This window comes from Lutzomyia longipalpis, chromosome 2 (genome assembly GCF_024334085.1).
Source record: "Lutzomyia longipalpis isolate SR_M1_2022 chromosome 2, ASM2433408v1".
NCBI classification, from domain to species: domain Eukaryota; kingdom Metazoa; phylum Arthropoda; class Insecta; order Diptera; family Psychodidae; genus Lutzomyia; species Lutzomyia longipalpis.
Genome location: NC_074708.1, coordinates 20,360,499 through 20,378,048, shown reverse-complemented (window position 1 = coordinate 20,378,048; position 17,550 = coordinate 20,360,499). Strand labels below are relative to the sequence as shown.

General features: G+C 34.0%; 1 protein-coding gene across 1 annotated transcript in view; it reads left to right on the top strand.

Annotated features, from left to right (window-relative positions):
• Positions 1-17,550, top strand: part of LOC129789294 (disintegrin and metalloproteinase domain-containing protein unc-71) — a 260,875-nt gene that overhangs the window by 126,350 nt on the left and 116,975 nt on the right. The window contains exon 2 of the mRNA XM_055826003.1: positions 11,211-11,261. Coding sequence (XP_055681978.1) covers positions 11,211-11,261 — 51 coding nt within the window. The remainder of the gene's footprint in view (positions 1-11,210; positions 11,262-17,550) is intronic.

The following is a 17,550-nucleotide window of genomic DNA, read 5'->3' as shown; positions in this document are numbered from 1 at the left end:
GGGTGGAAAGAGTATATCCCATGCGACGTTAACTAATACCTGACTGTATAACGATTTACATATATTACTTTGAAGGTATCGAACAAGTTTTTCGACTTAATATGACCTGCAAAATTTATGCATCAATCTAATAGATAAGTAGGTATATGTGTATACATAATAAAAGTAAAGCTTATCCCTTTGTATTATGCTTTTTTCATGTATCAGCCTCTGTAATTTATACTTTGTTACTCCTACGTTATGTAGCACAATAAACAGAACGCAATTTTAGGAAAAGAAGAAAAAAGGGTCATAAAGTTAAATCCATTCTATATATATATATATGTGATTTTATACTTAGAGTCATGTTAATCAAATAAAAGACAATGCTTTTGGTAACGGTCAGTCGGCTAACATTTCTCGGTGGATATGAATGTCATAAAACTTCAGACGCAGATTTTTATGTACACGCGGACCCTATACAATATTATTCTATGCCATATTGGATGTACATCATATGTATGTAGTACACATATATACATCCATCTGTACACAAGTTAAACAAATATAAACGATTGACGGACACTAAACAGCGTTGAACGAGGGAGTACAATAAAATAAAAATGTTTATTATCTCTTTTTAAGGACTTTTGCCACTATAATTCTTAAATCTCCACACACAGTATAAATTATGCTAGGCATGAGACTGCTATTCATTGGTCATAAATAAGTCAATTTTAAGAGACAGTACACTGCATGTACGTAGGGGAGGACGGGGTAATTTGGCCACTTTGGGGGTTTTTGAGATATATCAAGCAAGTGTGGTAGTACGAAGAAAAACAAATAGCCCTATTTTGTAGGAAATTTTCCGGCCTACAACTTTCCCATATAACACTTTTCTCTATCTCGATGGGAAATGGGTGAATTTTCCATTTTCCTGGACCCTTAGCTTAGTGGCCAAATTACCCCGAGCACGGGTAATTTGGACACTTTGGCGCACAAATTGTTAAATATGAAAATTTTTGGACAACAACAAATTTTTATTTTTTTGATTATTTTATTGGTAGATAGGATATTTATCTAAGATTCGTTTCCAGTAATTTGCCAGATAAAAATATTTAACAGAGCCTCAAACTTTATCATTTTCTGAACCATAAATGAGCATGAACTCAAAAAGGCCATTTTTCAAATTATCCTAAATTTCTTTTTTTAGCTAAAATTTTTTATCCCACTTTGCTTATAATCTTTAAGAAAACATTAAAAGGCACAACCACAATGAATATCTTGAACGTGCGCCGGAAAATAGTGCCGGAAAAACTCAAGTGGCCAAATTACCCCACTCCAATTTTCCGGATAAAACCATTTCCACAGGAAAATCTGTTTGTGATATCGGAAAATGGATGTCACTATCGTGTTTAAGAGGGATCAATGACCCTTAATAGCTTAAAAGTTAATTTTTAAGTGTTAAATTTTTTTCGAAAATGACGAATTCCCAAAATGCCAAAAGCACTTGAAAAAGTGAAAAAATGATTTTTCTTAAACAAAAGAAAATCCAATGATCAGATTTTCCCCAAACTTGGTACGATTGAATATTTCTATGGGGAGTATAAACTGTAGAGCAATGGATTTTCTAGCATTTACCATACTTGAGATATTGCCATAAATGACTTTCCCAAAGTGGCCAAATTACCCCGTCTTCCCCTACATATTACGTAGGTGTATATACCTATATTCACACTTCACCATGTTTTAATCGAGGCAGATGGATCGAAACAGGATTAACTTCCAAAAGCGTGAAATATTCTCTTAAAAAATATCTTCAATTACATATATGTATGCAGAAATAGTTAACAAAATATTATTGTGGTCAGCATTCTGAAATGTATAATTAGCATAACATCAAGTGATATTTTAAAAAATAAACGTTCGTGTCGTTGTGGTTGGCTTTAGAATTCCTACGCTTTACCGTGTTAAATAGAATTCTGGCAAAGCGTTTGGATTCTGAAACCAAATGCAACAATTAACATCTGTTTATTAATTCTACCACATTATTTAATTTAAGTGGTTGTCACCCAAAAATTACCACAAACGGAAACTTTGGAGGTAACATCTGGAATATATTTTCTCTATACGTACATACCTATTTTCATTTAATGTAGTGAGCATGTAAATGTATGTATGTATGTATATGTATTCATTTATATAGATTGGTATAGCTCCTATATAACTAGTCTCATTTCAAAAATTAATAATTAGAAAAATTGTGGTAAGTGCATCTCAAAGCAACCAAGAATATAGTTTTAGAGATTTTATACCTTAAGAACATTGAAATCCTCCTTCGTTGAAATGTGTTTTATAATTATTGTATTACACCTACATACATTGTATTTATAAATTAGCACATTAGCAAATAAATAAATGCATTATACATAGTGTAAATATACTTATAATAGCTAAGATCTGCAAATAATTTTTGGTACCTACTTAACATTATGAGAATTCAAATGAACAGATATTTAAATTAACAAAATTCTTTAAGTGGAATTAGCTCTTGCTAAATCAGTACTTCCTTATTAGTTATCAACGATTTGCAAATACCGAATTAATAATAGCAGCTTAGATTAAAATTGTTATCGATTGTATATGTAGTAGACAAAATACAAGGTAAATACAACATAACAATGTGATGGTGTGTGATTACATCCAACGATACAAAATGTAAAGTGGGCAAACGAGATGGAGTGATGGGTTCCAGAGAAATTTTCGCTAGCAAACCATCGTTTATCTCCGTGTGTCACAAACTAATCCTTTGAATGAATTCCATTCTGAAAGCTCCAAAGTGTGACACACAACTGCTCTCGGGGGTATGACCATTCACTCCGAACCCATGCCACTTCCTATTTATCGCCTCCAATTCCTTAGGTATAAGGGTTGTTGTTGCATTTTGAGGCTATTTTGGGAGCAATTTTGGAAATTTATAGCGCAAATTCGTGTCGACGGAGTTTGAGGTGAGAAAAGTCGACATTAGCTGTCGTATCAATTTACTTTATTGCACACAAAACATCCCCAAGTGAGGCTGGGTACCCGAAATTCGATTTATATCGCCTAGCAGTGGGTGGTCAGCTCCATTAACTATTCCCGCGACCATCTACAGTATATATAAGACCAAAATTTGTCCCATAATCCCACCTTAAAAAAAACGTAAAAGGAAATCAAGAAAAAAATTTCCTTTATAAGGATAACAATAAATTGAACAATATAATCTTCCTAACAGATTAGAAACCCCACGGAGGGGAAATGATATAATTTACGCCAATTTAACATTGAAGGAAATCTCATGCTTTATTTCATTTTCTGACTCTGCACACTTATTTATATCATAAGAGCAGTGTTGCTGCTATCATCAAAAGCCTCATACTCGTTAAATTGAAGATCCATCTTTATATCACGAGAGCACTAATTTATTACCAATTGCTATATTAAGTTATTTCTTTTATTTATTTCTTATAGTATAATTTTGTTTTCTATTTCATGTTCTACAAGAGTTGATCAAGGAAGAAATTCATAATGAAAGAAATTTGAAATTATCCTTAAAAATAGCCCTCAATATTATGTAAATATTTAAAACCAGACTTTTAGATAAGGTACAATATTATATTATAAAGCTGGAAGAGTTGTCTGTGATAAATGAACTCTTCCCAAACGGCATGGCCGATCATGATGAAATTCGTTATGAGATACCGTTGCCTATACGAGTTGCAAACGCTTGTAGGATTCGCATCCACATAAAAATTGTTTTCTGCTCACGTTTCACCTGCTGAAGGGTTAGAAAATAGGTTTTATTGTTTTTAGTTATAATTTTCATTACTCTCACCCAACCCTAATATATAATATGTGGTAGAGCAGTGAACAATGATTAATTATCAGCATAGATTGCCTTGGCACAAACTCCCTTTGCTCAGCTGTATAAAGATACATTTATTAGAGTCCGGTGAGGGAGGAGCAAAAAATTTCCCAGTCAGCAGGTGAACACAGAAAATCCCCAGAAGATCGCATGTTGCCACACGTGGGAGGAGGAAAAGTCGTCACATCTCCTTGCAGGATCCTCCTGCTCCTTGATCGCAATTTTTAGTGAAACACAGCACTTTTTTGTACACCACCACCAACTTTATTGATCACACAATTCAATTTATAAATTAAATTTATAATTTTTCTTTAAACCAATTTGCGAGCGCTTTCACACAATCAGCTCGGGAAGGGAAACAGTAATAAGATCACCTCTTAGGAATTATGCAGCTTCGCCGCGGAGGTTGTACTGAGATTTAAATGCAACGGTTTTAATAACAAGCAATTTGGAGGATTACAATTCAATATTTCATGAAATTTATAATGTGGGAAATTAATTCAGAAATTTAAAGAGAAGATATTATAGAGATTCTCATGTGCTCACTGGCACGGGAACAGGTTGAATTTAATGAATTTAATGCATTTTGTGATAATCTAAATGTTTTATCTGTTTTATATATCAACTAGTCAACCCGAGCCCCCAATCACGTGTGAGCAAACTCAATTTTAAGCTATAAAAGGGGGGCGAATATTAGAAGGGGGATAAATAATACGGTACCCCGAAAAATTTTTAGAATAAAAAAATCCCGTTATCTGACCCTTCACAGGTAGAAAATGGGAAAAATCAATTTTTATGTGGGGGCGCTATAAAGGGGGGTTGGGGCGGAATCCCATATAGCGCTTGCAATTCGTATTGGCCCCCTCTACCCCCATACCGAAGTTCATCAAGATTGGTCCAGCGGTTTCGGAGGAGTTCATGGGCCACAAACATACAAACATACGAACATACAAACTTTTCAGCTTTATATATTAAGATTATTGGGTAGGATAGATTACGAGTAGGTATGTAGTTCATTGTGTAGTGAATAGTTAAAAAACTTTTTGAATTGTCAAATCTATAAAAAAAAATCTTGTTGTTATAATTCAAAATTGTACTATATTAACTGTCGGTGACTAAATTATGAGTGGAAATAAGATGTGATAAAAATTATGAGATTCCGTCATTCTTGTCTTAATTGTACATAACATATTTTGCGTACATGACTTGATAAAATATAATTTTCTTATTGTTAAAAAAGTTTTCATCAGCAGATGCCACCCTGGGAGGAAAGAATGCCAATTATTTTGTTGAAAAAAAATTGAAATGAAATATCATGGTTGTTTGTCCCAGTTTTTGCGCATTCGCAATGGAATTCCGTATGGCTCCGGTATATGAACATCATTCCGATTGCCAACGAATGCTACTGTCAGAATATACAAGACAGCTACATCTCTCTATCAGGATTTAATGGCGAAACTTTTGCACTCTTAAAAGCGATAAGTGTACCACAATATCTCAAGGCATAAAATAGACTAATTTCTATATAGAAAACATCTGTGGCAACTCAACATGTATCTTATTATGGGGTTGTAATTTGTTAAAGATTTAAAGAAATCAGAGATATGAAATTAGATTATCCTTTGAAATGCATAAATACTGAGCAATTACATACATATGTACATATATCATATGATCAACACCTCAACCAACAACTTTAACATTGTCGTCTGTTAACCCATCCTCACTTTTTGTATGATATATCATACGCAAAATTGGTAATTTTTGTTTAATTTTTATGACGCGAATTCACAAAAATTTCCTTCCGGGTTAGTGTTTTCCACTTTTATAAACCCTTAACTCTTTATATTAATTTTCCTGGGTGTTAAAAACATAAAATAATGTTATTTTTTGACAAAAATCTAAGTGTATCCAATTGCAATGTTGTCCGGGAACCAAAATGTGTGTATTTTAAGTGACAATTCCCTTTTTCTCCGTAATATTTTGTGCAAAATCACTTATTTATTAATAAAACTTTGTGAATTAACCAAAATATCCGTCTCCGACCGCAAATTATTTAATTATTTTGCGCGATAAACATCTGCGTATGATATATCATACGTTGGTTGAATTGAGGTACTTTTTAGGTTATAGTGCGAGTTTATTTCTGTGAGGGAAGATCTAAGGGTTTGGGGATGAAAATATAAATTACAGTGAAAAGGAATGCCAGAAAGTGCTAAATCAGATACATCGTAAGTATTAAGAAGTACCTAATGCCGGGAAATATAAAAGTTATAGCGAAAATCTTGATTTTTGTACGTCTGAGAACGAAGAAGGATAGTACATCCGGCTCTGTCCGGAGACTTGTCAGCATATTCACCAGAAGTCTCCGTCCTAGAGCAAACCATGCAACATGAGATTGTTATTTTACTTCCTGGCTACGCAACTGTTAGCGATGAGGACAACTGTGGGAACCACGACAAGTTCAGTCTCTATATCCTTAGAACTAGAACTCTACAAGAACGCGGTGAGTTGATTCTGAAACCCAAGGATTGGAGTTCTATTGGAGCAATTAATTAATTCTGGTCCAAAATCTAGCCAGAATACTTAATTTAAGCATAAATTATGTAATTTATGCATTTAAATAAATTAAAGTTTTTGTTTTAAGACTGAGAAAAAAATAGATTTTTTCAACCCCCTTTCGTTAAACGTATGATATATCATACGGTGTCTACCGACGCCCCCATGGGGGCTAAAAATTTTTTTTTTCAGGAATTATATTTCTTATAGGCATATTAGTCAAATTCTAGAAAATGAAGGTCCTAGGTACAGAAGATCTATGACCTCGTTAGCATGGGTTAAGATAAGAAATGTAAATTGTGTAACTAAGTGATATTTGAACATTATGATTGGTCTAATCGGTAATGTACTGGTAAGCTGACCAAGCTTACGGGGGCTGTGTTTCTTTCAGTGTACCAATTTTGTGAGAGCAAACTAGAATGCGAATTAATTTAAATACGCGCAAAGTCGAGAAAATTAGAAGTCATACCCTAAGAAATCTTTAGAAGGCCATATCTCGAGAACGGATCCATAGATTTTCATAATTTTTTTGTTGTTTGAAAGGTCTTAACATATAAGGCTATAACATATCGAAAAATGAAAAAAAAATTATGTAGCCATTTTCGAAAAATTCGAGTTCGAAAATTTCGAAAACTTTGTTTTTGATTTTAGCGCCTCTTGCGGTCATTTCTCGAAGTTGCAATGTTCTAGACATTTGTAGGGTTTCACGAAACCTTTCATTTGCGCTTGAGTTGATCGAAATCGGACTTGTAGAACCCGAGATATGACATACCAACTTTGGAGGGCTATATCTCAAGAACGGATCCATAGATTTTCTTCATTTTTGGCATGGAGCTAGATAATATGGTCATCTATAACATATCAAAAAATGAAAAAAAAAAATGTCGCCGTTTTCGAGATATTCATCGAAAACTCATCGAAAATTTTGTTTTTGATTTTTGGCCCCCTAGCGGTCACTTTTGAAACTTCTGATGTTCTAGAGATTTGTAGGGTTTGTTGAGAGCTTTTATTTGATCCCGGGTTGATCAAAATCGGTCAACCCGTTTTCGAGTTATGGTCGATTTTCGATGAAAAATTGTGGCGGCCATATTGACTAAACGGCTTGACCGATTTTCGAAAATGAGGCATCGTTGGAAAGCTCTTGATGGCCCCTACAACATATCAAAATTTCAGCCCTTTAGCTATAATAGCGGCTGAGATATAGCGAAAACAAAATTTTGAGGTTATTCAAAATGGCGGACGGGGGGTTGGGGGTGGTGGGTGGATTTGACCTCATAATCGGATTTCTTCAGATCGATAATTAAACTTTGCCGTTTACCGCAAGTCTCTATCTACCACCGTTCTCTTGCAATTTAAGTTTATAATCCGGCCGGCCGGCCGGCCGGAAAAAAAATCTTTTTGGCGCATACGTTTTTTTTTGGAATGTGGGGACCATAATTCGTGTTCATCCCAAGTTTGGGCCCGATACGACGACTTTCGATTTTGCTCGGTACACAAAAGCTGTGTCTGAAAGAAACACAGCTAAAAGAAAAATTTATTCAAAAAATGTATAGGTTGGTCAATATAACATGGACCACTTTTAGGTTTAGCCGATAAGAACGGTTCACCTTATCTTGACCACCCGATACATAGGTATACATCACATGTAGATTTTACCAATTCTGACTCTAGTTTTTTTTTATCTACATTGAATTGAATTAAAATATAGAAATAGAACGCCGGAGAACGCCATGACTACTGTAAGCACTCAAATCTGCTTTTCACAAGTAATTGCTATCCCTACCGTAGGGGCAAGTGCTATTTATTTAAAAGTCCAAATTAAATTTGATGAAATGAATTATTCAGGAAAAAGCTCACGCCAAACCCGGTCGTGTATTCGGGTCGGTGCACAATTGTTCCACTGACGAAACTCCCAATGACGCTTCTGGCTTTAGGCGAATGAATACAAAGTGAATTTATGGATGGGCGAAGACAATTTATAATTGTCACTTCCGCCATAAACTTTCATTCTGTCATACCCTACCCACCCTCACGACTACTATAGTATAAACTAATTCATCGAAACCCCGAGACTCTCTCCTACAAACATTTAGCAATTCTCATCCAACCAAAACTCAATCAAACGCATTTGTTAATATCCAACTTCACTTACACCAGAACAAGATTCACAGTATATTTATGCAAATAGCCGAATCCACAATGCCATAATCCATTTTACTTCAACCCCCACCATCTCTTATATACCATATCTTCTATATAATAAAGAAAAGGTTTCATTCCTGTTATCTATGCATTCCTATACCGTAGGCCCGATCGCGATTAAATTTGGTACAGGGGCTACTGTCATCAGGCGACTGCCACCAAGGAATAATTCTTCCATTAAATCTATATTACGTATACATATGTATGTGTATAATTTTTTTTTATCTATAGAATTTTCACGAAGCATAATAAATCCCCGGGAAGCGGGATGAGGTAAATTAGGGGGTAGCGACGTATGTATATACGCTTCGCTCCAACTTACCATAATTTGTATCAATTTTATTTCCCTTAAAACAGGTATCACATAAATAACTAGATTTTTTTGGCCTGATACTTAAAAAAAAAATAAGCGTAAATCATAAATCGCTGTGGTCTCTTGTAACACAGGAGCGGAATATGTCATCAAAGGGGATGGAGGTTTAATTCAGTACAGCGATTTTGAACGCTGAAAATTGAATTTTACTAAACAGAGACTGTATGTAACAATTAAATGTGGTGAAAAACGATTTAATTACGACTCAGTGCATTTAATCATGTTGATTAGTGTATGATTGCCTGCAATGTATAACAGTGTGAGTAGAAAACTAGTTGCTGTGTCAATTAAAAATTCCCTTTTCCAGAATTTTAAACACATTTTCAGTTTCGTGCTATATAACTCACCTATCAATGTCAATATGCCTTGTTCCTACTGGGTAAGGGAGATTTTGTAAATTTTTTTAAGTAATTTTTAACATGAAGACATGACCATTATCGTTTGTTTGGAAAAGAGTATGGAAACTAATATTGAAAATCTACACACACCCACACCTGAAATCATTCATTTTTTTCTTTTTCTCTTCAATTCGAGCTTATCGACTGTGCCGAAAAGGTTAATTCTCTATACTATAGGAAAATTACCTCTAATTTTTTTTTTGATTGGAAAAGGCATGCAGTTTAATTAAAGCCTCAAGTGAAACCTTGAGTTTTAATCTATCAATGCTTAGGGAAAGTCAATCATAACGCGTCCAGTTATTAGAGTTGGTATACCACAACGCGGATGGGTCAGTCTATGCGTTGTAATTTAATTTGTGAGTACTATTAGAGTAGGCAGTTGATTTTTTTTAATGAAATTCATCAATTCGAAAGACAAAAATGGTTATATCTCAAGTTCTACAAGATCTACAAAAATTTCGAGACTAGTTCTGGAAAGGTATTGAAATAAGCTATAATCTGACATATATTTCGAAACATTTCAAGGTCACCTCCAGAACACAAAATGGCGGATTTTTGTTCTACCAAAACAGTTTTTTGTACTTTTTGTCCTCAAGGAATGGTTTTAGATGTTTCTGTTGTTCCAGAAAGTTGTAGAGTTTTGCAAAACCTTTAATTTGATACCAAATTGAGCAAAATCGGACAATCCGTTCAAGAGATATGACTCTTAGAACTTTTCAAATTCAAGAATTTTTCAAATGGCTATATCTTCTAAACGGTGACATAGAATTTCTTCATTTTTGGACTGATGAAAGATATTGAGTCAGGCTACAACATATCTAAATTTAAAGGAAAACGATAACAGATGTTAGGAGATATAGCCCCTTAAAGTTAGGTAATTTTTGTTTTTGTTTTTAGCGCCTCTTGCGGATGTTTTTGAAACTTTAAATGTTCTAGACAGTTATAGGGCGTCTCAATACCTTTCATTTGATACCAAGATGGTCAAAATCGGTCAAGCCGTTCTCGAGTTATATCGAAAAAACACTTTTTGATTTAGGCCGCCATATTTGCTAAACCGCTTGACCGATTTTCAAGTATGAATTGTCGATGAAAACATCTCACTGAGCTCTACAACATACTAAAATTTCAGATCTCTAGCTGCAAGGGAAGTGGTTGACGGTATTTCAAAATGGCGGACGGCGGCCGTCTTGGATTTTGAAAATGCGAAAAAATGAAATTTTACACCCACATTTCTATAGAAAACTTCAAACCCGAAGTCTCTATCTGTTACCGTTCTCGAGTTATAAGGCAAAGTTTGGCGCACCGGCAGGACGGCAGGCCGGCAGGATCAAAAATTTTCCACCACCATTTTCGTAATGTGGGATGTCTAAAACGTGCTCATACCAAGTTTGAGCCCGATCTGAGGGGGTCGCTTTTTCCGACGATTACAATACTTGGTATGCCACGATTGTGGTATACCAACTAATTAAACAACTTCATTCTTTAAAGTTAATTTTAACTTCCATGCTCTCATATTTAAAATAAATTTGAGGTTAATTTACTTATATACTGTACTTTTTTTTATTTTAATATTTTACGGCCACGAATTTCATGTCCATAGAGCCATAAAACTGTAGGTACTCGATTTGTATGTACTGGAAATTTTTCTGTGCCCCATTGTTGGCACAATTTTGTTGTTTTTTCGTGAAATTTTACAGATATTTAAAGAATAAATAGAAGTATTTTCTAAACCATGAAATAAAACACGTAAGTGAGTTATCTAATAATATTTTTCGTACGTATTTTTATCTTGCAGAAGCAGACTACACTCTGGACGATTCTTTTTGGAACGAGGAGAGCCCTGTTGGTAAGTTGTCTGCTGTTATTCTTTATGTGCGGTTTCAAAGCAAAAGAAAGTGTAAGAATCATATGCTGTTTTGTTATGAAAAATGTAAAGAAAAATATTTTGCGGCATATAAGTAATACATATGCACACCTGCTTATATTAGTGGTTTTCAGAGCATGAATATCCTTTTGGGAGTGTGTTTTTGAACAGATATAGTGACTTTTGTGTGAAAAGTCAGTTGGAAGTGTTATTATTCATGTAGGTAAGACGATATGAATGTAAAAGTATATAACAATGAGAAAGAATAAAAGGCTTTCTTTTTCGATAACTTATTTAGCGAACGGAGATTTTCTACTTTATTTTCCCGCGCGCCATTCACTTCTTGTAAATTTCACACCAATGAAAACACTAACACTTTTAGGTGCATACAATGTTTAAGTTACCTCGCATTTAATAGAATTATGTTGTTTGTTGAACATGCAACTCACCGGCTGATGGTAATATTTGTGCGAAATATATTATGTTCTAGAAACTTATGAATATTTTACTTACTTTTTTACTTTTACTTATGAATATTTTAAATATCATTACATTTGAGTCTTGCAGGTACGTACATTATGAATTGTAAAAGGAAAAGGGTGGAAATCTATTTGTAAGACAATTTTTGAAAATTAAAAACCATCTGCAACATATAAAAATAATAAATTACATCTATGTTGATTAAAAACTTTCTCGGCTGTATCAATCCGTAAGCAGAGATAATTTTTATCTATTTGATTGAACATATTTAATTTCTCATATGGAGACCCTAATTTGTGTTCACACCAAGTTTAAGCCTGATAGTCAAGTCATCACCTTGTATTTAGGTGGTATATAAAAGCTATGCTATCCATTAGCAATACAATCGAGACTGCGTATAAGATACTGTCGGATATATCGACGCTCCCGAAGATTATGAATCATACTCCTGTGTTAAAAGATAGGAATATGGTTCATAATCTTCGGGCACGTCGATATGTATTCTTCACACTCCTTATTTTCTATGCGCGATAGTAATATATCCAAGATTATCTTATACGGGGCCACGACTGTAATTAGAATAATTAAAATGATATAAAGTGAATGTACATATAAGCTGATATATATTAACTACAGCTATTAGCTATTATCTAAGAAATACAAATGTCTTGAATTTTGTTTCACAAGAAAAAAAAGCTGTGTCTGAAAGAAATACAGCTAAAATGTAATGTAGGTATATAATAATGGACCTTATTCAGCGACCAAGGAAACTTTTGAAATCCGCTTGAAATCTTTAAATTTCAGTACATTTAAAGATTTCAAGGGTTTCTTGGTCGCTGAATAAGGCCCAATGATAAATATAATAAAAATTCTAATCATTCACCCACACTTCGTAATACGAAATCATAAGCCAATGTCCCTCTCTAGAGTATATTAACTAAGACGATGCGAATGTCCCTCGAGAATGAAACTTTGGTTCTGTGGGTTGCTTTTTCTTTTCGAGAATATTATTCCCTGAAAGTCTGTAGAGGGTGGAACAACTTAATCATCCCCAAAAATATTTGCCCGCTTATTACCTACGAATATTTATTCACTTGTAGAAAAAAGAGAAGCCCTCCGAAAATATATACACAAAAATATTATGTCGATTATAACCATCTGAGAAAACTTTATTTTTCGCAACAGAACATGACTAGATTAGATACAAAAGTACCAACCCATATATACTACATATTCTCAGCCACCATGAGATCACAATTTTGCGCCAACATGGAAAAAAAGAAATAGACATACAAAGAGAAAAAAGTCTGAAGAAGTCGTGAAGAAAAGCAATTACGACAATTGAGGTCGGATCTGCCAATTCATTCGTTTCTTGGGCGAATGGGGAAACGAATAAAGTACATGCTTGTTATGTGTAAGAAATGACTTTCATTAAAATTAAGAGGACCTTGTATTCCTTTCTATGCTTCAGCAGCAGAATTTCTTTCTCTTTGAGAAAATGAGAATTATACTTTTAATATTTAAACATGCTGAAATCATTGTATTTTTTACAAAGACTATTTTCGCATTAGACTTTGAAATTTTATTCATGGGACATTTTTATCGGAAAGTGTGCATTTAATTTCGTTTGCATTAAATAATTACGTAATTTGCATTCAAATCGATAAATTGTAGGTTACATTATTTAAAAATTTACATTGGATATGTATATTAGGGGTCAATTTTCAAAAACAAAAGCATTGAATATCTCCTGAAAAGTTAGCAAAAGTCAGTTATTGTATTTTGTTGCAAACAGCGATATGTGCGATGTCGATGATTTGTTACAAATATAAATAGAAACGGCCAAGACTTTTTAAATCAATTATACACAGGGTTGCGATAGGTCAATCGGTTAACGCTCCGATTTGATCATACCCAATATCGAGACGAAGCGGGTTCGATTCCCTGCTGGGTAGATTTTCTACCTTTCCTTGGCCAAGCGTTTCCTAATACCGGTTTCCTTCCCATTCCTCTCTTTCGCACAAAATAATGTGTGCACAGAACAGTGCACACACACAAAAAATAAAATCACGAAAAATATCTCAATCACACAAAATCAAAGTGGGGATTCAATAGAACCCCACTCCACACAAAAACTGCGGGCGATATGAAGAAAAGCCCCAAAAAAAACCCTAACCCTTTACCTTTACCTTCAATTATACACAAAACTCAATCAATAAAATGTCTGTAGGACAAGAGCTTTTTTTTCATATCCAAAAAATAACCTATCTACCTTTAATTTGGATATAAGAATACATTATTTTGCAGGGCAAATGCTACTTCACAATTAATTGAAATTTAATGAAATTCCCCGTAGCTAAAAGATTCGCTATACTTAGCTTTCATAGAAAATGGTAAATAGGGTAGGTACTTCAGATTTCTTTTAATATTTCAAATCAAATTACTTTAAATAAAACCCTTTTCTCTATGGCTATCATAGAAATTTATATTAATGATCTTAATTCTATTCTAATTAGAGTTAGAAACACAATTCAAATTTTAATTAAAAGTACCTGAACAATGGATTATCCGATACAAAAAAAAATGTAAGTTGACATGTACATATATTTTGTGTGAAAGAATTTTCACTGTCAGAAGCTTTTTCTTATCTAGAGTAATTTACAATACATAAATTTTACGTAGCGCGATGAGAGATTTATCCAATAAAATTCTGATTAATTTCCTAAAGGAGCGGGGTATAAATCCCAAAAAAGCCAAATTTTATACCTGGAAAGTCGGAATATAAAAGTAAATGGCATGGTGTAGGATATAATATAACCTGAATTATGTTCTCCAGCTCTTCGTGGCATTTTTGCGGCTCTTGAGCAGGGCTTTAGGGAAAAGTTTTAACTTTCCATGCGGTCATGAAAAAAAACACAAGTTTTTTTCTTGAAGAGCAGACTAAAAATTTGTGGTGCTTCCGTACGTGGTATGATTTTTGAGAAAATACTAGACGGACTATAAATTGTTTTTTCATACGAGAGAAAAAAATTGGTTATACCTGCTCTACAAAAATTTAATCATGCACTGTTTTTAACTAAGAAATTATTTATCGTAACCAATATAAAATGCATAAAAAGTCAGATTAGATATTGGGTGAAAAGTATAAGTGAAGTATGTATATGTAGATGTTATTCACTAGACTATTCTAAAGTAAAAATATATTCTAAAGATTTATAATAATTTACAACATTATCCCTCTGGTTTTATTTTTCAATTTCAAATATCGTCTATATGATACCTAATTACCATGAGATGATATTTAAATTGAAAACTACAGCGGAATGGATTTCAAACTTGTTATTCCTCTCTCTCTCTCTCTTATCATCATACTCATAAAAACAGTAAAAATATTATTTTCTTACAGTATAATTAAGTACTCTCATTGCCTTACCTAACGATGGTTCAACAACAAACCTCCACTTTTTCAACTTTTAAATAAAATCCACATACCTATTACCTTATTCCGTGTGTAGCTGTAAAAGTAAAGATGAGGATGCTTGGTAGGTTCACTTCTCTATATTTTAGATGATTCGTCTTAGCATCAATACATCTATATACCCAACGATGCATGTGAGACAGTTGATGAAAGTCTGGATACTTTTCTTGCAAACCCTCGCAAAATAAATTTTACATGTTCTCACAGAGAATTATGTTTACTTTCCGAGTACCTATAGTATACCTACCAAAAGTCTCACTCGTCCAACATATTTTGCAAAATGCATTGCCTGAGAGACTTATACTACAAAAGTAAAAAGTTTCAAGTGACTTTCATGGAGTAATAAATATCAAAAAATGCTCTAGATTAAAAAACTTTTCACATATCTGACGTTTTTGTTTAACGTAAGGGAGAAATTGAATTTAGTAACTTACTCTCATGAGGCCTTGTTTTCCAGAATGAATGCCATTGATTTTTTTCAACAAACATTTGCTATAAAGAATTTTGATTTTTCGTTGAGATTTTTTTCTCACTGAAAATATGATTGATATGATGGAACATTAATTGTACTGTTATACTATAAACCCTTTAACCACGAAAAAAAAGTGTTTACATGAGAATTAGAGCTCTGCTAGAGAAAGATATTCTTGATATACCAATAGAAGGATTCATCTTGTAGCGCAATCTATCAAACAGCTACTCTCCTTTGATGTGGATAATTTGTGGTTGTTTCGAATACGGGAACTGAAATTGTGGAATACTTGGCGAGCAACTAAATTTCCAATATAAATACTTATATGTGCTGTACATATACATATATGAGAATTTAAAGAAAGAGCCTATATGCATGTATATTATATACATACATATATAATATATTGTAGCGTTTTTCACTACCAACGCACACCTAGAAATATTGCGAAGAGGGGTCAGGGGCTGGGACCAATTGTTCCGCGGCGAGGGGAAAATAAAAGAGGTGGAATCTTCCATAACTCTAATTTATTAGCCCCTATCTCTCCACTATACATCCGCCCCTCTCCTACGCCTCAACCCCGGTCTCTTCCCTTCCCATGCCGCTTGACTTCTGAGGGCCCATAAAGGGCCTCACTAGTAAGTAAAGGCGAGGGCTAAGAGGAAGTGGCCCGTCTCATGAGAGAGGGCCTCGGGGGGAGGGGGGGGGGTTATACTCACAATTATCCTGCTTAACTTCACAGACGCACTATCTATCTTCCTCCTGCCTTCTGATCTTCTTCCCGTTGCCGCTGCAATGCGGCTTATTATATGAGAGCCAAATACATGGTGCATGACAGAAGTTTAGCTCTCATATGAAAAATTCGCCACAATATGTTTGTATATTGTGCTTATAAACTATTCTTTAAATGAATGTGAGAATGCCTAAAATACTTCAAATGACTCAAAAATTGTTAGGGTAATTTAAAAAATATAATGTACACATAGCTAAACTTACTAAGCTTTCTGAATACGAGATACAACTTGTTATCTCTCAATCTGTGGAATTTTATTAGAATTCATTTTAAAAAAATTATTGCTTTTTTTACAATTTTGTGAAATTTAAAATTTTTCCCAATTTTTAAAAAAAAAAGTTTGAAATGAGTTATAAATAATACTTTAATAGCTACAGCAAAAGAGTTTCGGATCTATTGACATCCTCTTGAAGAGTTAGCAGGTCTTTTAATTAACTTTTATGTACATTATCAAGTGGGACGACACACATAGCTTCATGAGCTATGAACGAATATACCATCATCAAGTAGACTAAACTTTACTCGGTCCTGGATTTTCTTGTGTGGTTCATTGTAAGACACCCGTAGATTTATAGACTATCCATCTCATGGAGCCACCATAAGATCCTCCATCTAACCCGGAATTTATTCAACTCACCCTGCATTGTGCACCTCCGCCACGTACACTTTTAGTTAGGGAGTGAAGTGGAATTTTATCGCAACACCAGTATTTCCCATAAACTCTACCGACACCATTTCTGCCACCACGACAACTTCTGCTTCACTTTTCCTCAGAAAAACACACCACTACTCATGATTCCGTCGCCAGAAATCATCCACATGTATACCTTAGAACGAAGTGGGAGCCAAATGCACCCGTAGAGATTTCTCATTAAAATAATTGCTTTCGAATCACACAATGGATAACCAGTGACATATTTCTTGTGAAACTTACACGATAAGGCGTTTCAATGAGATATGTTGATTTTAGAGAATTTATTTTATCAAATAATGTAAATTGAAATTTAAAGAAATTCTTGAAGTAAAAAACCATAAAAATTAGAATCGG